The 23,428-nt window shown below is 39.5% G+C and overlaps 1 protein-coding gene across 2 annotated transcripts in view; it reads right to left on the minus strand.

Annotated features, from left to right (window-relative positions):
* Positions 1–19,607, minus strand: part of Agpat5 (1-acylglycerol-3-phosphate O-acyltransferase 5) — a 60,342-nt gene extending 40,735 nt beyond the window's left edge. For both annotated transcript variants that reach the window (XM_026380547.2, XM_026380546.2), the window contains exons 1-2: positions 19,304–19,607; positions 25–94 (exon numbers count right to left, since the gene is read on the minus strand). In XM_026380547.2, coding sequence (XP_026236332.1) covers positions 25–94; positions 19,304–19,522 — 289 coding nt within the window. In that variant the 5' untranslated portion in view covers positions 19,523–19,607. The remainder of the gene's footprint in view (positions 1–24; positions 95–19,303) is intronic.
* Between the last annotated feature and the right edge of the window lie 3,821 nt (positions 19,608–23,428).

A 23,428-nucleotide genomic window follows, 5' to 3' on the forward strand; every position in this document is an offset into this window, starting at 1 on the left:
ATCTCATGCAAATGAAATACAAACCTGTGCTTTGATGATTTGCTAAATATATTATATTTTCTTTATTTTTTGGCAAATCTCCATATAGCAATATCTAAAAGACAAAAAGAAACATTACTTTGATATTTTAAAACACATACTACTGTAATATACAAACAAAAAGACAATGTGAAAAATTTGACACACATGTGATGTTGTAAATATATCCATAATTAACGAAAATTAAATTTCTCTCAGAAGCCTCACAGATCATAAATAGCTCATGCTTATAAAGTAGACAAATGTAGGGCAGGTTAATGGTCATAGCATAAAACAGAATGATAAACATCCTCCAGAAAAAGGCTACAAGCATTAACTGATTGCTAGCAATATATAAAATTTTTCAAAAGATACCTCTTCCTTCAAATAGCTTGCAAGCTAGTGGAAGAGAGAGACACGTACACAGCAACTGCAATGACAACATAACACACGTATAATCAAAGTACAGTATATTTTAAAGAACTACAAGCTGCAAAGCTATGCATTTCGTAGGTGTGATTTCCAGGGACAAAAGGAAAATGTTCACAAACATAAGGTCAAATGAAGCAGCAGTGCTGGAGTCCTGCTGAGGCACGCCAAGCAGTGTTGTGGGGAAAGCCCAGAGAGAGGAGCTGGTGAACTGGAGCAAGGAGGGCAGAAGGGGGACTGCACTGAACGTCAGGTCTTTTGAGTACCAAGTAAAAGACTACCACTGTATTCTGTAAGTACCAGGGAAACATGGCCTGGTGATCAGAACTCTGTATCTCCATCAGGAATTGATGCCCTGGGAGCTTCCAGTCCACCTGTCAGCTGCATTTCTTAAATCAGGTGGTAGAGACATAGGGTTCCTTTTATTAGACCTTCTGAAGTTTTACATGTCTTAAGTAATCCATGATAAATAATTTAAAGAAGCTGGCAGTACACTTCTAAAGACTTCAAAGAAATGACTGTTAATGGTGGGTTTTGCTTTTTTTTTTTTTAATACCTTCATTTTATTTACTTATTTTTATGTGGTGCTGGGGTTCAAACCCAGTGCCTTGTACATGCTAGGTGAATACTCTACCACTGAGCCACAACCCCAGCCCTTGCTTTGTTTTTATTCAGGGCTTTTCTGTTTTTGTTCCTTGTCATCATGGAGTGTGCAAGCTTATGAATTAGCTAAGGCTTTTTAGATCTAGCTCATCCACAGGGGACTTTCTTTATTCATTAGCATCTTAACAAAAAAGAAAGGACATTAATGCAATATCTTTGTAGAATATGCAACTAGGTGACATAAAGTTCCAAAGGTCAGCGACTCAGACTGAAGTTTCTTCTATCTTTGACAACCACATAGTGCTATGAATCTAATAGGTAAATATATGCCCAAATTTTTAAAATAAGGTTTATCAATGGCATAAATAAAACCAAATGATTGATCGGTGCAGGGTTAAGACTGGAGGGACTCCAGATTGTGAGCCCAATCCCTTAACAACGAGCACAGGACTTCTTCAGGACCCTTGTGTACACACTCAATTTAAAAGTACTGCAGATATGTAGCAGTGTTTCAGGTTTCACTTCCTTGGGTAGAATATCCAAGGTTCTTTAGAGACATGCCTAGCCTCCAAGCTGAAGGCAACACTTGAACCATCCAAAGGCTCCTTTCTCGCTTTCTTGCAGAGATCTACTAAGAAACTGCTAAGCTGCAGCCTTTGAAGACTGATGGCAAAAAAGCTATTAAAAAGCAGTTTTCAGGGCTGGGGTTGTGGCTCAGTGGCAGAGTGCTTGCCTGGCACATGTGAGGCACTGGGTTCGATTCTCAGCACCCTGTATCAATAAATAAAATAAAGGTCTATTGACAACTAAAAAACAAAAAAATTGTAAAAAATTTTTTAAAAAGCAGTTTTCGCAAGATTACAGATTATAGTGCCATCCACAGGAAACATAGCACTTCAAATTTTTTAATAAACCTAAACATATCTCATTTTAAAATCAAACAAGCACATTGAGGGTAGAGAAGAAGCACAAAAACAAGCACAATCATCTAAGGTTTCTCAATGTATGCAGAGGACTGAAACAGTGTGTCCAGCCTTGGTTTTACACTCAAGCAAGCTGAGGTGTATAATAGAAACCAAGTTTCTTGTTCAAAAATCCCTGAGCAGTTAACCATACCAACAGCTTAAAAATACTACATATCACCACTTTTGGGGCTCCAAGCCAGCTTTAAAATACTACAATTTTCTATTTTTGTTTGGGAATACACCATGAACCTAAAAGCTTTGTATAAAAGGCCATCTTTTCCTAGTAGATATTTCTACTTTTGCCAATGAATTTCTCTACCCTTAAAAAAAAAATAAAAAGAGCACACGATAAACACATCAATGGAACAAATAAAGCATACAGACTACATAAAAAAATGTTTTAAAAACTTCATATCTGTAGTCCCTACAAAACTAATGTTCCCACTTTGAAATGGCTTACAAATAACTGTTAACTTCAGTATTTTAGTTGATTAATTCAAAGTTAAATTTGCTCAGTCTTTAAAAACCAACCTTTAATGGAAGCTAAAGAAAGTATAAACAATTAATTCAACTGGGTAAAATGAACAGGGAAATGCAGTTCAATTGTGACATTTACTAATAAATATTTTTCTTCCATATACATATCATATTGAAAGAAATGATATTTCCAACTAAAATTCAAAAGATAAGCCTTTGACAAAATATAATTTGGAATCTCAAAGTAGGTATTTGGATGACAGCCTCTTCTCTAAGATCTTCCACTCATGGCTCAAACACAAACTGTTTGGAATTTAAGAAATAAGAAGTTACAAAATACAAGAAGAGCCTGTCATAATCAAGACTTAAAAGATCTGAGATAAAGCAAGTGAAATGATAAAGTAAATCTTAATGTAACAGATGTAAATCATTACTAAGTATTTAAATAGATGCTGATAAACCAAAAACAAGAATGTATAAGTTCAATGCTGGCTCACTGAATATACTCAATTTTTAAGATCCTACATTTCTGAGGGTCCAAGTGTAAACAAGCATTTCACACTAAGAAGTATAAAATTTCTTCCACTTAAGTGGAAAGGTTATGTGTTTCAGTCTACTAATGTGGGGGGGGAGTTTCATTTGAAGAATACAGATTTTCAAAAATATTTAATAATCATTATCTTATTAAGAAGTATATGACTGGGGCTGGGGTTGTGGCTCAGAGGGAGAGTGCTTGCATAGCATGGGTGAGGCACTGGGGTCGATCCTCAGCACCTCATAAAATTAAAAAAAAAAAAGTATATGACTGAGGACAGTAGAATGAATCAGACATTATCACCCTATATACATATATAACTATACAGCCAGTGGTATTTACATCATGTACAACCAGAAGAATGAGAAATTATACTCCAACTACATATGATGTATAATGTGCATTCTACTCTCATGCATAACTAATCAGAACAAATAAAAAGAAGTATAAGACTGAGATAGCTATAATATTTTCAAAATTTTAAAAAACCTCTGAAGAACTTAAAAAAAAATTCTCACAAATTACGAGATCATTACATGATTGCCCCCAGCACACCTACACTCCCTCCAGTGATCACCAAGTCAGATCACCTGTGACACACCCCGTTCACAGCCCACTCACATCCCAGGGCATGGGATGTGCTGGGCTGACAGTCACGTCCCTCACGGCCTAGGAGCTTCTCATTTTTCTACCCCCAGAGCCCAGGATCCCAGATTCAACAGGTGTTTACTGAAGCACCCAGTCTGCACTTTTGTATTCCACAGGTATGGAAACCTATACCTCATTTTCAACATAAAATCAGTTTTTTAATAAATATAAAGAAAGCAATCTAAATATACCAGTGAACTTCTAAAGGCCTAATTTTATGAATCTTCTAGCACTCTTATTTTAAATTACACTAGCAAAATTTCGTTGTTGTTTTGTTTCTCAGTACAAGGGACTGAACCCAGAGCCTGGAGCAGCTTGGCAAGGGCTCTACACTGAACTACATCCCCATCCCATATTAGCCACTTTGATGAATACATCTTACACCTCAAAACACTGCCACTGTGGCCTAATAATTTAACTAATGGCAACTGAGAAACAGCAGGCACAGAAGAAGGCTCTGCCCCCAACCCGTCTGCCTGAATGCAGGGCATACATCTCCCTGTGTAAAGTGACATGATGGCCCTTTGTAAAACCCTTCCCTTCTCATCAGGAAGACCAGAAACTGCCATTCCGAGTGAGTCTACACAACAAACCGTACTAAACCACCCATGTATGCCCTACATTTCCTGGTCACTGTCCCCACAATGTACTACCCACAGTAGCCAAACACCCTTTTTCTTTTGTTGAGTCACTTCTTCACTGAATCTGAGCCCACCACCTCATCATGAGAACTCGACCTAAAGTCTTGAACTTAACACACCTATCTGTAGAATGAATGCATGTAAACTGCTTCACAGAATGGAAGAAACATGTAACCCCTCAAAAAAAGTGTCAGTCTGCTGTTATTATCCAACACCAAAAACTGTTTCATTCAAAAGTGTTCCGTGATTAACAGATAAAAGAGACAGCTGCCTAGTCTATTTCCCTCTCCCCAAAAAGTCTCTGAATACTAGCAATGCAGCTATAATTTTAATTTAAATGACTGTATATACTATTTATACTCTATGCTTTCAATCATTTGAAATGAATCATAAACAGAGTGAACGAGTTTTAAAATGGTTTTGTTTGTTTTGTTTTGTTTTTGGTATTGGGGATTTATCTGTGAGCTTTACCTCTGAGCTACACCCCAGCCTTTTTTAAAAAAAAATTTATATATATATATGTGTGTGTGTATATACATATAAACATATATACAATACATTTTTGTTGTAGTTGGACATAATACCTTTATTTTATTTATTTATTTTTATGTAGTGCTGAGGATCAAACCCAGTGCCTCGCCCATGCTAGGCGAGTGCTCTACCGCTGAGCCACAACCCCAGCCCTTTTTATATTTTTATTTTATATTATTTGGTACCAGGGATTAAACTTAGAAACACTTAACCACTGAGCCACATCCCCAGCCCTTTTTATTTTGAGACAGGGTATTGCTAAGTTGCTTAGGGCCTAGCTAGGGTGGCTTTGAACTTTGATCCTTCTGCTTCAGCCTCCAGAGCTGTTGGGATCACGGGCATGCACCTGGCTTTGCCTGGCTTTATTTTTTATTTTGAGACAGGTCTTACTAAATTGCTGAGGGCCTGAGTTGATGAGGCAGGCCATGAACTTGCAATCCTCCCTGTCTCAGCCCCTGGAGTCACTGGAAGGAATTATAGCACACACAATCATGCCTGGCTTAGATGTACTTTTAAATAAATTTTTAAGTGTATTTTGATGCCAAAAAGAGTCTTGCCCCAGGTAATGACACTTTGGTCCACCAAATGGTACTCCCAGATGATTAATAACGATGCTGAGAAAGTCCTATTGCCTAGTGACAACAGCCGTCTTAGTGACTGCATACAACTGTGTCTGTGGTGATGTGGTGTAAACAAGCCCACTATCACATAAAAGTACAGCCATACAATTGTGTATGGTAAATAACACTTATTAATCAAGTACTGTTAATGGTTTGTGTTTGCTATCCTACACTTTTTATTGCTATTTTAGAGTGTATTCTATTTACTTATGAAAAAAAATTTTTTGCTGCGTTATGCCTGCACAATGCATATTCACAGCATCAAGAAGCCATGTGATATTTAAATCACCTGATGACATACTTCTCAAAACATATATCCCTATTGTTAAGCAACACATAACTACATTACCAAGTAAACAGTAAGAGATTTGTACTATAAAGTATACAAGCACTGTGGTCCTATGCTTGGTCCAAATTAAAATATTTCATCAAACAGTAAAATCATGATGCCTTTCTGAAACAAGAGTGAATTAGTAAATAGTTATTTGTATAATAATCAGAATGCAAGACAATTAACACAAATCTAAATCAAATTTGATCTAAATCAAACCTCAGATTACAACACTCTTCTATACACATGCACATTCCTTGGTACTGTTTTTATTTTAAGAGTGTATTTTTTTCCCCTCAACACTCCAATGCAACAGTCAGTTAGGCAATTTCATTATCTCATCTAGTCTTCAAAACAGCATGACAAAAATATTCCAGTTAAGGATGAGAATACTGAAGTTGAACTGCTCACTTTATTTAATGGGCACACAACTGTAGAAGAGAAATAGAAATTAAACCTAAGTTTCTCATCCCAAGATACCCAAGTATAATATTTTATCTATTATTATCTGTAAAGTTTCCAAATAAAAAAGTCAAGGCTTTCCATATGTTACTGAAAATAAGAACCAAAAAATCTTTCTACAGAAATACATGTTAAGAATGGGAACAAAGCGGTTTGTCAGTGCACAAGTGGCACTCATGACACTGCACCCACGGACAGAATCACCTGCTAACATGAGCAACAGCTCCACCAGGGAAGGACACTCGGGGATGCAGGTGTATGACACCGTTCTTTCCAAAGTTCTTTGCTAATCTCTTTATTTTGGTCTTTACCTCACTATACATTCAGGGTTTTTCTCTTTTAATCAACTTCTTTCTGTACTGCTAAATGATGCTATTTGAGGCCAGAGACTATTTTATTAACCCAAAACATTAGCACCTCTGTGGTTATTACCTAATATGAGGCTGAAACTTAATATAACTCTTCTTTCCAGGTATTGTCAGCCCTCATTTCTCTCTGCTTCTAGAATTCTCACCCCAAGATAGGAGAGAGCAAAGTTGTCTTCCAGACAGCACTTGCATTTATGCATACATAACTGTCCTCTAAAATACCCATGCAACGCTCTACTGTGGATTTTGTTGCTAATTCCTAGAGAAACACAGGAAACAAAATACACCTTGGAGAATTACATAAAACTACAGGCTTTTACTGACAACTCAACAACCCAGTTTTGTGTCGTTTCTGGCAGTCCCAGTATACCTTCTTGTACAGTCTCCAACCTGACTCCTGAGGGTGGAGCTCAGGGCTCTTCCCTCTTTAGTTAAATAAAGAATGAAGAGCCTCACTAAACCTGTAGTCCCTGCTGGACCAACCAAAGCTTGTCCACTAGTCAGGCTATTCAGGAATCCCCATTCCTTACAAGTGACTTTCATCTAGACATCCACAGAAATTCAGAGCGCCATTTTCTGTAGAGTCTTGTGGCTTTTCTGTTAAAAGGGAAAAACCAACTCAAGTTATTGACTCTCTTCTTTATTTCATTTTTTGGGTTTCACAGTTTATTAGGCGAAGGTGCCTCCTCCCTGTCAATGGAAGTGCTCAGTTTCTTCAGCCACTCCAAGCTGGGGCCCTGGGGGTCCTGGGGGTGGCTGGGCCCGTCAGGCATGTTCCCATCATCTCGGAGAGGCACTGGGTGTTGTCGGGTGTGTCCTTGTTGACCACGATGGACCCTTGATGCAGGGGCTGAGTGGGGGCAGAATCACAGCGAGACTTCCAATGGCGAAGGCAGTGGCGGCTCCTTGGCCCAGGCATTCCTCAGAAAGGCGGGAGTTTCTCAGCCATCTTATTCCTGGCCGACTCTCCCCTTTATTGCCAGTTCCAAGAGCTTATAATTTATAGAGGGGTCGATATATGTAATAAGAGATGCTGATTTCATGTCAAAATTATGTTAATGTTACACAAAAGTAACCTAGACCTTGAGATGGGGTGAGACCTCCACAGATGAGGAACAGCTGAGATCTGAGATGGAATTAGGTATACAGAAGAGTGTTCCAAAGAGACACCGTTGAGAAGACTCTGCCAAAGAAAGAAGGACAAAGGGAAGGAGGAGGAGCTGGGCTAGAGGAAAACCAAGGAAAGGAGCCAGAACAGAATTTAGCCAGACTTGAATGCTGTGCTTTTTAAAAAGCCTTCACATTTGTTCTCCTATCAATAGAGAATTTCTTTTCCCTAAACACACCATGTTACTATGTTACTTGTATTCCAAGTAAAAATTCAAAGTAGTTCATGACAACTGATAACAGCATTCTTGAATAACCCCAGCAAAGAGTTAAGAGTTCTTTATCTGTTTCACAAAGCTAATAAATGCAACACACCAACAATTTCAGATTATTCTCTATTGTAATCATCTGTCCTTGCTTTTCCTAGCATGAATATTTTGAGAACAGGGAACACATTTCAACCAATATAACCATAAAACCTGACAAAGCTTCTTCAGAACAAGGTGACCTTGAAGCTGGACTGCCTTGGACTAAAAATCCTTGCTTGAGGATTACAGGCAGGAACTACCTCTGCCTCAGTTTCCTAGCTATAAAAAGGGAAGAACAGTGTCTACCTTGCAAGAATGAAAAGATCACATAACAGAACCTATACATGGTAGGATTCACTACCATTTTGCTAATGCTCCCTTGGTTTTTCTTTTCTTTTTCTCAATTCCAATCCAAGGCCATCTGGCTCCTTCTAAAACAGATCTGGAATTCTTTCATACCTTGTGATATCTATCTTCCTACCACTCAGCCACCACCTCTCACCTGGATTACCACAGTATCTTCCAAACCAGCCCTTTTTCGGAGTCAACATGCAAAACGTGTCACTTGCTCAGGGAAGTTTTTCCAAACCACTACCTCCTCCCACTAGGCTAAACAAACTCACACAGAACAGTAAATTGTAATTCTCTTGTTGTTGCTTACTTTCCCCATTAGAAGACAAGAACAAGACCATGTCTCTATTTTTCTTCACCCTTTCATAACCAGCACAGTTCACCCAGAAAATTGTGCACACACAAATATTTGTTGGATGGATGACTGATTTATTACTAGGTTCTAGAGCCACCTTATTGAAAAATTATTACTGAGTACTGAATTTGTCAAGCTATTAATATCAACTTCTGTTTAAGAAACATAAAATAAGAAAATTAACTTATAGTACTACTGAAGAACATCAGCATCAAAATTAGACAAACATATGAAGGAGGAAACGCAAACTGAAGTCACACTGTCCTTTCTTTCCCTCATGATGGCACAGGAGAGCTATGCAGGGTCACTATTAGGTACTCCTGAGAAGTTCATTTAATGACAGAGTCTTCCCTTAGTTCAAATATTTATATAAATGCTCTTGGAAGACACCTAAAATTACACACCAGACCATTATACACCTGAGAAAGTGGAGGCAGGGGAGGAGGAGAAACTAACTTCCTCGAAATATTCTGGCAGTGTTTGAATGTGTTACTGCATCTGTGATTTAAAATTTAAAATCAAGAAGTTAAAAAACTTTACACAAATGCAACTTAAATAACTGGTTTATTTATAGAGGTTTACATCTGTAAAAAATGTAAAACAAAGTTCTGTTGATATTTTTAAGATTTTCTTATCTCACTAAGATTCCCTAGCAAGACCTATGTTGTAGACTGGAATTGTACTGATTGGAATTGGTTGATTTCCTGTATCAAAGGTTGCACAGTTCTGCTTAAGCAAGCAAATGCAAAGGCACACCCAAGCCCCCTAGTCTTCCTTGCCCAGCCAAGCCTAAGGGCAAAAGCCATTTAAGGTCTTCTGGTGGATGCTAACGAAGGGAAAAACTGAAAATACAATCCACTCACATTCTGTTTTAAGACTAGGAATACTAGGAAGATTTTGGCAGAAGGTGGAAAGAATTCAGACATGTAATAAGGCGGGATTAGTATAGATGAGGTGTATGATGTCTCCTTCAATTCCAAATAAGCATGTTCAATTCCAAGAGTTTAGGTGCTTTTACAGCAAGACACAGAACACACCCTTATTAAGAGTTTAGGACTCAGCTGGGCGTGGTGGCTCAAACCTGTAATCCCAGTGGCTTGGGAGGCTAAGGTAGGAGAATCCCGAGTTCAAAGCCAGCCTCAGGAATTTATCGAGGCCCTAAGCAACTCAGCAAGACCCTGTCTCTAAAATAAAATATTTTTAAAAGGTGCAGTGGTTAAGCGTCTCTGAGTTCAATTCCCAGTACCAAAAAAAGAAAGGGGGAAAAAAAAACAGTTTAGGACTCTTTTGTTGAAGTAGTACTACAGAAAGATTATAAACAGTTTTTAAATAGGAAGTCTTATCATTGTCTTTGAGGATCTTGAAAAACATGTCAGTTAAAATATGAATCACTAAAGAAATTAAAAGTATTTGGAACACATCCTACAAACATCAAAATCTGACTTAAATTATTTATCTTGCTTCCTGTGTTTTTCAAACTATTTTACACTTAAAGCAGTTCAGCTGAAAAGCTGCTCATTTTATATAAACTAAGACTCTCACACTTTATTGTTACAATATGTTAATACTGACAAAGGAGGGGATTAGCAGCCAGAGCCATTCATGGAAAATACATTTTGAAGTAAATTCCAAATGTTACCAACCAATTGAAGCAGGAATAAAATGGTGACTAAAATACTCATTAGGTGTCAACGAAGAGGCATGGATCACATCACTAGACTATTGGCCTGCAAATATCGATGGTCTATTTTTAGTGTTTTTTACTGGAATAGAAAAACAGAACAATTATAAAAAGAAAGTATTCTGACATTGAAACAAATTGTGGTCACTTTTTCAGTTTCACAAAACAGGTTAAGATTTTCCACTATCTATCACCTCTACTTGTTACTGTCTGTAAACTACCTCCACATTAGCATACACCTAGACTCCTGTGATGGAAGTGAACACAAATGCAGCTTCGCCTCAAGACTGCAGCAATGAAGTTGCCCTCACTCCTCCCAGGAGTCTAGCCACACTTTCTGCCATCCAGCTTCCTATACAGCTTCCCACAAGCTTGCCTTCAACTCTGGCTCAAGGACACACATCGGGCTTCTTATTTGGAGTCCAGGCACCCCATATTTAAGTTCCTACCTATCCATTTTTTTAAAATATGTTCACTTGTAACAATATATTTTTTAAATGATTTTATTTTTTTAAAATACACGACAACAGTGGAAGGCATTACAATTCTTATTACTCATATAGAGTGCAGTTTTTCGTATCTCTGTATATAAAAATGTTCATGTCAATTTATGCCATTATACATATTTTTTTGCATTACAATTCTTAGTACACATATATGCTACAATTTTTCATCTCTGTTTGTATATAAGGTATGTTGACACTCAATTCAAGTCTTCATAAATGTACTTTGTATAATGATGACCATCACATTCCACCATCCATACTAATCCCCTTCCCTGTCCCTTTCCCCTCCCACCCCTCTTCCCTATCTAAAATTAAACTCATCCTCCCATTCTCTCCCTCCCTACCCCACTATAAGTCACCCCCCTTATATCAGAGAAAACATTCGGCATTTGTTTTTTGGGATTGGCTGACTTCACTTAGCATTATCTTTTCCAACTCCATCCATTTACCCGCAAATGCCATGATTTTGTTCTTTTTTTAATGCTAAGTAATATTCCATTGTGTATAAATGCCACAGTTTTTAATCCATTCATGCACTGAAGGACATCTAGGTTGGCTCCACAGTTTAGCTATTGTGAATTGTGCTGCTATAAATATTGATGTGGCTGTGTCCCTGTAGTATGCTTATTTTTAAGTCTTTTGGGTATAGTCTGAGGAGAGGAAAAGCTGGGTCAAAAGGTGGTTCCATTCCCAGATTTCCAAGGAATCTCCATACTGCTTTCCATATTGGCTGCACCAATTTGCAATGCCAACAGCAAGGAATGAGTCTGCCTTTCCCCCACATCCTCGCCAGCACTTATTGTTGTCTTCATAATAGCTGCCATTCTGACTGGAGAGAGATTGCTAGAGATGATGAACATTTTTCATATATTTGTTGATTGACTGTATATCCTCATCTGAGAAGTGTCTGTTCAGTTCCTTGACCCATTTATTCATTGGGTTATTTGGATTTTTTGGTGTTTAGCTGTTTGAATTCTTTATATACCCTAGAGATTAGTGCTCTACCTGATGTGTGAGGGGTAAAAATTTGTTCCCAGGATGTAGGCTCTCTATTCACCTGACAGATTGTTTCTTTTGCTGAGAAAAAACTTCTTAGTTTGAGTCCATCCCATTTATTGACTCTTGTCTTTAATTCTTGTCCTACAGGAGTCTTATGAAGGAAACTGGGGCCTAATCCCACATGATGAAGATAAGGGCCTACTTTTTCTTCTATTAGACGCAGAGTCTCTGGCTTAATTCCTAGGTTTTTGAGTTAAGTTTTGTGCATGGTGAGAGATAGGGTTCAATTTCATTTTGTTGCATATGGATTTCCAGTTTTCCCAGCACCATTTGTTGAAGATGCTATCTTTTCTCCAGTGCATGTTTTTGGCACCTTTGTCTAATAAAATTGTGATTTTGTGGGTTAATCTCTGTCCTTTATTCTGTACCATTGGTCTACCGGCCTGTTTTGGTGCCAATACCATGCTGTTTTTGTTATTATTGCTCTGTAGTATAGTTTAAGTTCTGGTATAGTGTTACCACTGGTTTCACTCTTCCTGCTTAGAATTGTTTTAGCTATTCTGGGTCTCTTATTTTTCCAGATGAATTTCATGATTGCTTTTTCTATTTCAGTGAGGAATGCCATTGAGATTTTGATCGGAATTGCGTTAAACCTGTAAAGTACTTTTGGTAGTATGGTCATTTCGATAATATTAATTCTGCCTATCCATGAGCAAGGTAGATCTTTCCATCAAAGGTCTTCTTTGATTTCTCTCTTTAGGGTTCTGTAGCTTTCATTGTATAGATCTTTCACCTCTTTTGTTGATTACCAAGTATCTTTTTTTTTTTTGAGGATATTGTGAATGGGGTAGTTTTCTTCATTTCCCTCTCAGAGAATTTGTCGCTGATATACAGAAATGCCTATGATTTATGGGTGTTGATTTTATATCCTGCTACTTTGCTGAATTCATTTACTGGTTCTAAAAGTTTTCTGGTGGAGTTTTTTGGGTCTTCTAGTACAGAATCATATCGTCAGCAAATAGCGCTAGTTTAAGTTCTTCTTTTCCTATACTTATTCCTTTAATTTCTTTCGTCTTGTCTAACTGTTCTGGCCAGTGTTTCAAGAATTATGCTGAATAGAAGTGGTAAGAGAGGATATCCCTGTCTTGTTCCAGATTTTAGAGGGAATGCCTTCAGTTTTTTTCCATTTAGAATGATGTTGGCCTGAGGCCTAGCGTAGATAGCCTTTACAATGTTGAGATATATACCTGTTATACCTAGATTTTCTAGTGTTTTGAACATAAAGGGGTGCTGTATTTTGTCAAATGCTTTTTCTGCATCTATCGAGATGATCATATGATTCTTATCTTTAAGTCTATTGATGTGATGAATTACATTTATTCATTTCCGTATGCTGAACCAACCCTGGGATGAATCCCACTTGATCATGGTGCACAATCTTTTTGATGTTTTTATATTTGATTTTCCAGAATTTTATTGAGGATTTTGCATCTATAGTCATTATAGATATTGGTCTGAAGTTTTCTTTCTTTGAAGTGCCTTTGTTTGGTTTTGGAATCAGGGTGATATTGGCCTCATAGAATGAGTTTGGAAATACTCCCTCTTTTTCTATTTCCTGAAATAAATTGAAGAGTATTGGTATTAGTTCTTCTTTAAAGGTCTTATAGAACTTGGCTGTGTATCCATTCAGTCCTGGGCTTTTCTTGGTTGGTGATCTTTGGATGGCTTCTTCTATTTCCTCACTTGATATTGGTCTGTTTAAGTTGAGTATAGCTTCCTGACTCAATCTGGGCAGATCATATGACTTAAGGAATTTATCGATGCCTTCACTGTCTTCTATTTAATACTATTAGAGTATAAGGTTTCAAAATAATTTCTAATTATTTTCTGTATTTCTGTAGTGTCTGTTGTGATACTGCCTTTTTCATCGTGCATGCTGGCAATTTGAATTCTCTCTCTCCTTCTCTTCATTAGCATGGCTAAGGGTCTATCGATTTTATTTACTTTTTCAAAAGAACCAACTTTTACATTTGTCTATTTTTTCAATTTTTTCTTTTGTTTCGATTTCATTGATTTCAGCTCTGATTTTAATTATTTCTTGCCTTCTACTGCTTTTGCTGCTGATTTGTTCTTCTTTTTCTAGGGCTTTGAGGTATAGTATGAGGTCATTTATTTGTTGACTTTTTCTTCTTTTAAGGAATGAACTCCATGCAATAAATTTTCCTCTTAGTTCTGCTTTCATAGTGTCCCAGAGATTTCACGATATGTTGTGTCTGTGTTCTCATTTACCGCTAAGAAAAAGATTTTTAATCTTCTCCTTGATGTCTTCTGTAACCCATTGTTCATTCAGTAGCATATTGTTCAGTCTCCATGTGATGCCATATTTTTTATTTTATCATTGATTTCCAATTTTATTCCATTATGATCTGATAAAATGCAGGTAGTATCTCTACTCCTTTGTATTTGCTAAGAGTTGCCCTGAAGCATAGCATATGGTTTATTTTTGAGAAGGATCCATGTGCTGCTGAAAAGAAAGCGTATCCACTTGATGTTGGTTGATATATTCTATATATGTCATTTAATATGCTAATTTATTAATTGTGTTATTGAGCTCTACAGTTTCTTTATTCAACTTTTGTTTGGAAGATCTGTCCAGTGGTGAGAGAGGTATGTTAAAATCACCCAAGATTATCGTGTTGTGGTCAATTTGACTCTTGAACTTGAATTTGTTTGATGAACATAGCTGCACCATTGTTTGGGGCATATATATTTCTGATTGTTATGTTTTGTTGGTGTATAGTTCCCTTGAGCAGTATATAATGTCCATCTTTATCCCTTTTGGTTAACTTTGGCTTGAAATCTACTTTATTTGATATGAATATCGAGACTCCTGCTTGCTTCCGCAGTCCATGTGAGTGGTATGATTTTTCCCAACCTTTCACCTTCAGTCTGTGATATCTTTTCCTATCAAATGAGTCTCCTATAGGCAGCATATTGTTGGGTCTTTTTTTTTTAATATTTATTTTTTAGTTTTCAGAGGACACAACATCTTTATTTGTATGTGGTACTGAGGATCAAACCAGGGCCACACACATACCAGGCAAGCGCGATATACCACTTGAGCCACATCCTCAGCTCCTTGTTTGGTCTTTTTGATCCAATCTGCTAGCCTATGTCTTTTGATTGGTGAGTTTAAGCCATTAACATTCAGGGTTACTATTGAGACATGGTTTGTATTTCCAGCCACATTTGTTTATTTTTGTTATTTAACTTGTTGGTTTTCCTCTTTGATTAATTTTTCTTTTAGTGTACTACCTCCCTCTGCTGGTTTTCACTGTTGTTTTTCATTTCCTCTTCATAAAATATTTTGCCAAAGATGTTTAGTGCTGGTTTTCTAGCTGTAAATTCTTTTAACTTTTGTTTATCATGGAAGGTTTTTATTTCATCTTCAAATTATGTATAATAATGTCTCGACCCAGAAGTTATATTATCTCTAATTTATCAGGTTTCCAGTTTTGTTTCATTTTGTGGGTTTTTTTTTTTTTTTGGACTTTGTGGGGTATACTATCAGAAAATGATAATTTCAGAATCAAGAATTAAAAGAATATTAAAACGTGAATAAGAAACTGCTACTGATTCTGAAAATAAGACAACTATTCAAATGCTCTATTTATGGGATATGTGAAGGTAAATATATAATTAAGAAATGAAAATACTATGGAAAATGATTTTGAAAGTTCCCTTAGCATAAACAAGGTTTATGTATGCTAAATAAAGTAAAAACCTAATGTATTTTAAGTAAATAATTCAATAGGACATCCCTCTAGCAGGGTTATTGAACAACAAAACACTCAACAGGCAGAACCATGGCATTCACTACTGTCAGAGCTGAATGGTGGCCCCGGAAAGCACATCTATGTCTTAAGTCTGGGAGCTCATGAATGTTCCCTTATTTGGGAAACTGATCTTTGGAAATATTTGTGTAAGAATCTTGACAGGAGCTGATCATCCTGGATTATGCGGGTAGACCCAAACCCAAGGACAAGTGTCCTTATAAGAGAAAGACAAAAGGAGCCGTGAATCAGAGCTGAAGGCAATTCACTGTACTGGACCATTAGAGAGCAACTAGAGGGATGTGGCCTCAAGTCAAAGAATGTTGTCAGCCACAGAAGCTGCAAGAGACCAAGAACAGTTCTCCTCCCGGAGCATCTTCTTAGAGGGATTATTCCCTAGTCTGCATTTAAATTTCAGACTTCTAGCCTTGGACCTGTAAGAATAAATGTGTTTAAGCACCTAAGTTTGAGGTGTTCTCTATGGCAGTTGACCAGAAAATTATACACTTAAATCAATGCCTTTTTTTTTTCTTTTTAATTTGATTTGGCAGTATTGGGGATGGAACACAGAGCCTGGTTCATGCTAGACAACTGTTCTACTACTGAGCCACATCTCCAGGATTCCCATCTTTTTTTTTTTTTTTTTGGGGGACAGGGTCTCACAAATTGCCCAAGCTGAAGTGGAATTTGGGATCGTCTTGCCTCATGCACTACCATACCTGGCTGAATCAATGTCTCTCACAATAGTAAAAAAACTCATGTTTATTTTCAATGAATCTAAAATTAAGTGGCATGCACAAATTTTAAAAATTCATTTTATATATTCCAAAGGAATAAAGAGTAAAGGTATACAGAGTTTCAGTACTAATGAGAGGCTCTGGAAAAACCTAAAAGGATAAACAAGTTATAAATAATAATTTTAATAACATTGATTGAAATGTTTTCCTATCTCAAAGACACATATGAAAATAGGGAAGAACAGATGTCTACCTGACTCCAGTGGGATATCCAAGAAACTTGCTGGAAGCAGATCTTCCTGCCAAGAACAGGTGGTAAAATTCATGGACCTGCCTCCCTTCAGCTTATGAAATTCTATGCAAAAAAAAATTTCCTTTCAGACCTAAAATTAAAAGGCACAGAAGTGCCATTTTTAAAATATTTTCTAATCTGGGCTGGGGTTGTAGTTTGGTGGTAGAGCATTCACCTAGCACGAGTGAGGCACTAGGTTCAAACATCAGCACCACATAATAAATAAAGGTCCATCAACAACTAAAAAAATCCTTTTAAATATTCTAATCTAAAAATGCTTCTTCAGTGTGTATAACCTGATGAGTTTTGTTTAAAAACTTATATTCTCTTAAATCACTAAAATTTCCTTCTGAAATGAGTCAACAGTATTTTAGACAGAATAAGAGGATCACCAACAGCCTTGTAAATGAAGACTGACAATTCAAAGTTTGTCAAAAAAAAAAAGCTAAAATTTTAATCAAAACAATAATAGATTAAAATAATAGATTAAAATAATAATAATAATAATAGATTAAAATAATAGATTAATAATAGATTAAATAATAGATTAAAATAATCTATAATAGATTATTTTAATAATCTATTAAATAATAGATTAAAATAGATTAAAAACTAAAAATAAGCTGAAAGAATGTCCCTATAAATCTTTTTCCTTTTTATATTTGAAGTTGGCTATTTATTCCTTTATTGATTTATTCTTCAAGAAAACCATCAATAAAATATTATAAGGTAGCCCTGCTTACACAGGACACCCAGATTTTAGAAAAAGACTAAAACATTCAAAATACCCTGCTTTGTCACTAAACAGCAAATAATGCCTTCAGAAAAAATTCTTGGGTCTACATTTTTAATAACTGTTCATAAACTGCCTCTGATGATCAGTGAGCAATTACACTTAGGATCCCTGACAAGCTTTATCAAAGGACACTCATTAAGTAAAATTTTGAATTATACAGCAAACATCCTTTCATGAATACATGAAGATTATGAATGGATATTGGACCCTTTTACTAGAAATAACAGGGGACAAAATCAGTAAGTTAAATGTTTTAAAACCATTTGCTAGACTGTCCCAAGAATGACACATTTTAGTCAGCAATACACAAGGTAAAGCGTGTAATTTCAGAAATACTGTGAAGTTTTACAATAATTTAAATAAATAAATTGCTAACACAAAAGACTACAATGTCTTATTCTGCATTACACTGTGTGGAACACACTATTTTTTAGACAAAAGTAAAAAACCCATCACAGGTAGAACAAATTTTCCAAAAGGTGACTGACGTGTTCTGAGTTGTCATTTGATGCAAAATTAAAAACTTAACCATGATAAAACCATACTTTTAAACTAACTGAGTGAAGTAAGAGCCTGGGGTGAACTGATCATCCTTAATTTGTGAAAATTTTATGTGAAGTCCATTTTAAAAGTCGATTTCCAAGAAACTATGATCTGGAACGGCGATTTTTCTTTCTTTCCCAGAAACGCTTAAAAGATACTGATTTAAATGGAGACCCTGGCCTCTCCTAGTTTCCTTCCCCACAAATAATCTCCAAGTGCAGCAAATTCAATAAGAAATCAATCGTTCAACTGCAAATCCAATGTAGCTGCCAGCTGACTACAGGATGAAAAAAAAAAGAAATGCAGAAAGACTGGAGATGAAAGTCTCCGGGAATCCCCACCTGACCCCCAGGAGGGATGGCGAGGGACAGCAGGAAGAGGCTAATAGGGCACTCAGAAGAACCAAGAATCCAGCTCTTCTTTGAAACTGAGAAGTAAAAGGACAATTCACATTTTTAAGATACTTCACATATTTTAAGATAACTAATGTTAAGACCGTCTACTTTTATTGTTTTGCAAGTTTAATCTACAAATCCTATCTGTATAGAGAAAGAAACTAACAGGGAGAAAGCAATCAGACCGAAGATCAGACCCACATTCAGCCCTAGTCAAAGTTGGCAAGAGCAGCTGTGTCTACAGTAAGGCTTCTACCGTAACAAATGTATTAATTTCCTAACCCAGCTCTCACTTGCTCTGGGGAAGAACGCAAAACAGAGTTTTATTCATCCTCCAAATGGTAACATCAGTTGCAAGAGGTCCTTTTAAAACGCACTTCTGAGTGAAAACGGATCCTGTTCCAACACTATCACCTTCTTGGATGAAATGCCAAAAACACCGGCCAAGTGCTTGCCCTACTTAAAGTGTTCATCTCACCTACTGTGCCAGGCACCAAGACAGACAGAAACACCAGACCGGGCAGGGGGCGGGGACGCGGGCGGGGGCGGAGGACCCCGCTGCAGCCGCGGAACCACCTTACGACCGCCCCCCGAGAGACCTCGGGGACCTGCAAGGAACCTCAGAGGGAAAACGAGAAACTCCCCCCCCCGTGGGAGGATGGGTGCTAGCACGTGTTCTTGGGCTGGACCTGCCCAGAAGGCCACAAGGATCCCAAACCCCGGGGTGGGGGCTCAGGTGGACGCAGCGGCGCCGCGGGGCCGAGGGGCTCACCTGCACCCCGGTGTAGTTCTCGAAGAAGAAGAGCACCGTGCTCTGGTAGACCCAGTACAGCCGGTCGTCCACCGCCTGGTAGATGCGGGCGGGCAGGAGGGCGGACAGCAGCCGCCAGACCCCCCAGGCCAGCACGTAGGTGGGCGCCGAGCCCAGGAGCACGACGCTCGGCAGCAGGTAGCGCATGGAGTACATGTGGAGCACCAGGGACAGCAGCATCTTCCCGGCTCGGCGGCCGGGGCTCCGCCTGTCCTCCCCGCCCGGCGCCGGGCCTCAGCCGCGGCCGGCGCGCGGCCAATCACGGCGCGGGGCCGGGCGCGCCGCCGCCCCCTCACCTCCCAGGCCCCGGCCGCCGAGACGCCGAGCCCGCCACCCGCTCCCGGCCTCCGTCCCCAGCCGCATGGGCCGCACCGCCGCCGGGGCGCCGACTGGGAGTGCGGGCCGGCGCGCTGCTCGGGGCCGCCGCGCCAGGGGACGCGTGGCCCTGCGGAGCTCGCGGCTCAGGAGCGGTGACACCCCTTGACCCTCGCCCGTCACTAGGTCCCCTGCCGGGGAGGGGCTCCGCGGCAATAACGCTTCTTCCTATTGGCCACCCGTCACCCTCGTCCCCGCCAGGGGCGTGTCCCTGCCTGGAAAACCGCCCTCCGATTGGCCAGTTCCCACTGACGGTTGAGTTGAAACTGCCGCCCGGGGGCGCTGGGGGCGGGTTCTCGCCACTGCGCATGCTCCCCCCGCTGAGTGGCTGCAGAGGCGCCTAGGGAGGCGGTGACTGGGAGCACCCGGCGCCAGGTGGGTGTGGGCCGAGCTGGGGCTGGCGCCCGTCTGCCCCTCGCTGGACCTTCGCCCAGCTGGTTTGAGCGACCCTCGGGCTGCCTGGAACACGCCCTCCTGCCGGTACGCCCGGGGGTCCCTGGGTGCTCCCTGCGAGCCCCTGGAGGAGCGCAGCCGCCGAGACGCGCGCGTTTGGGGAGCCCCGGGATCGCGCCGGACCTCGTGTGTGTCGCGAACGTTTGTCCAGCGCCCGGTGGGAAGGTCAACCAGACGCAGTTCGAATGGTGACAGTGGTTGTTCCGAGCGCTGTCGAGGACCCTGCGCGGACAAGTGGCAGGCGGCTTTCGGCCTCGTGGTCTGCTAAGGCCAGGCAAGGGACGCGCCCTTCCTCGGCGTTGCCCAGGCAGCGCAGGAGATGGGCTGTTCCCGTCCGTCTCACCAGGGAGTTGCAGGGTTAGGCCTGTCTGTCTTCCATCACAGGAATGATGATAATGGCATGTTTGTGCGTACGGAACAGGATGTTTCCAACAGTTGATTTTATATTAGACCTTTGTAGATTTTTTTTTTTTTGGAGCCTCATATTTTTGTGTGTGGTGCTTAAAGTCCTTACCTACACTTGGAGAATCTATAAAGTAAATGTTTTTGTAAACTGAGGAGGTGATAGACAAGCATCCACAGACCTTGTAGATCCGTCTGCCCTAACAAGTTGAGACTAGACTTCCCTTCATTAGGAAAATGTATAGAGACAGGCTGTCTTCACATTAGGATCTATAGTCAAAAGTGAATAAATGTGTCTGTGCAAATATGTTAATTTGGGGGAGTTATCCCCTCTTTTTTTCCTCTGTTTTCTCCTTTTCCATCCAGACTTCTTAATCATCAACTCACATCCCCTTTTCTGCTTCCTCATCTTGAGTTTTGCTTAATCCCTTTTGGTCAGAGTCCATTTTCCTTTTTCCACGGTTGCTGAAACGGTGCTGCCTTTTTCTTTCTTTTTTTTTTTTTTAATCTTAGATTGACACAATATCTTTATTTTATTTATTTATTTATATGTGGTGCTCAGGATTGAACCCTGTCCTTCACGCATGTGAGGCAAGCGCTCTACCCCAGCCAGAAATGGTGCTTCTTAAGGAGCAGACTGCTGGGCGCCTGGTTGACACTGGACACACTGATTCTTCTTTGTTCCTGGTGCTGCTTTTAACAGGGATCCACGTGGGATAGAAAGGAGGAAAACAGGGTACCATGGGAGCATATGTCACGGAGAGCTAATTTAGTCTGAGGGCAAAGAAGACTTACCAGTGAAGTGATACAAATGATGAAACTTTAGGGTGCTGTTAGCCAGACTGGAGCTAGAGTGAATTTGTACCTATCCTGATTCATTTTAAATAAAAATATTGAGATAGAGAAAATTTTACCAAGGATGGTGCTAAAGTCAGTAATCCTACGTATTGATTCCCAGGAGATATTGGAACCCACAGAGCCACCTGACAAAGTGAAGCAGAGCATTCTGCCTGGGGGATCTGAGGTCTCAGCCCACGTTGAGAACAACGTATTGAGTGGAGGTCGGTAGCTGATAGAGTGCTTATAGTGGGACAAACTTAAAAAAAATTTAGATGCCCAATGAAAGAATGCTGCATATTCCCCTAACACATTATTGAGTTGATATTAAAGGGTTTTTAAATTATAAATTTAAATAGTTACAAAGGAAATAGATTCTGATGAGTACCATTTTGAAAATAAAGTGGCTACAAAAATCTTAGATGGACCTGCAGGTCATTAGTACCATAGTGAATTTGTACCTACCCTGATTCATTTTAAATATACTGAAGCCTTTTACCAGTTGGAAAGTTTGCCCTGATCATTATTCTCCTGAAAAATGCTTTTTATTCTTCTACCACAGGATTCTATCTTGGTGGGATATGCTTTTAAACATCAAAGTCACTGATGAAAGCATATCATCAGAGTTCTGAGTATCAAAGTTTCTTCTGCATTCAAGCATTAACTTTGTTAATGTCAAATGGTATGTCAGAATCTGATAAAGGGGGCCCGGATTGTGGCTCAGCTATAGATCGCTTGCCTAGCATGCATGAGGCACTGGGTTTGATCCCAGGCACCACATAAACATAAATAAATAAATAAAGGGTATTGTGTCCATCTACAGCTAAAAAAATTTTTTTAAAAAGAATTAAAGAAAATCTGATAAGGACTTGCAAGTAAGAAAATGTATCAAAATGCACCTCAGCACAGCCTTTATTAAAAGAAATCATCAGGCTCTCTTGTCCTCAGTGTTATTCTTTCTTGCTACCTGAGGGAGGTGCAATACAGTGTCATTTGGGGTGCTCTGGGTGGGAGCGGGGCCATTGTCCAGCACAGGTCTGGCCTCCAGGACTCTGCTCAGGTTCAGCGGTCAGGAAGGCTGAACATCTGACAACTAGGTTTTACTGCATCTCTAATCTGTATTCTCAGGGATACTCACAAACCTACACCAAAATAAGAGCCATATAGGATTTAATTGCAAAAATATTAAGACAAATGTACTATAAAAATATCGAGATAGAGAAAATTTTACCAAGGATGGTGCTAAGGTCAATAATCCTACGTATTGATTCCTAGGAGATATTGGAACCCACAGAGCCACCTGAGAGTGAAGCAGAGCATTCTGCCTGGGGGATCTGAGGTCTCAGCCCCAGTTGAGTTGACAGGAAACCTGTGGCCCTCAGGTGTATTGTAAATCGGCCACCCTAAGTGGTAACAGAAAGGTGCTATCTGAAACCAGTACCCTTAGAAGGCAAGGAAAGCCGCTGGTCTGAGTGTGAAAGAATGGAAAGATCTTGAACTAGGATACCTTGTATCTTCTCACAGCTCCCATCACAGTATCTCCCTCCCCCATTTTCCTTAACTCTTCAGAAATAGTGCTTATGAGGAGCGTCCTGACCTCCGCAGGCTGCTGGCACCTGAGTTAACAGTGACATCCCCAATTCCCCTTTACTCCTGGGGCTTCTTTCTGGTCAGTTTCCACGCAAGCTTTTATTTTTCCTTTTGTACAAATAAAACAAGAAGACATTCTTGTTCTAAAAGATTTAAACAGAAATCTGTTTGAATACTGAATGAAAGTCTTTCACTTACCTCCAGTTTTCTTACCCACAATTTCCACTGTGTGCTTTTCCAGTTTATGCAGCAGAGGTTTGGCAATCCGATGCCTCTGTTCCCCTCTTGAGATCACTAAGGCTTTCGTTCAGATAAGCTCCCCTCCTCATGGCCCGCCTGCTTTGGGAGGAAGTTGACCCTCCTGAGGCAGGGCAGGATCAGTCTAGTGCTTGCAGTGGGTCCCCACCCCCAGCCTGGACCTTGAGCCTC

Source organism: Urocitellus parryii, chromosome 14 (genome assembly GCF_045843805.1).
Source record: "Urocitellus parryii isolate mUroPar1 chromosome 14, mUroPar1.hap1, whole genome shotgun sequence".
Taxonomy (NCBI): Eukaryota; Metazoa; Chordata; class Mammalia; order Rodentia; family Sciuridae; genus Urocitellus; species Urocitellus parryii.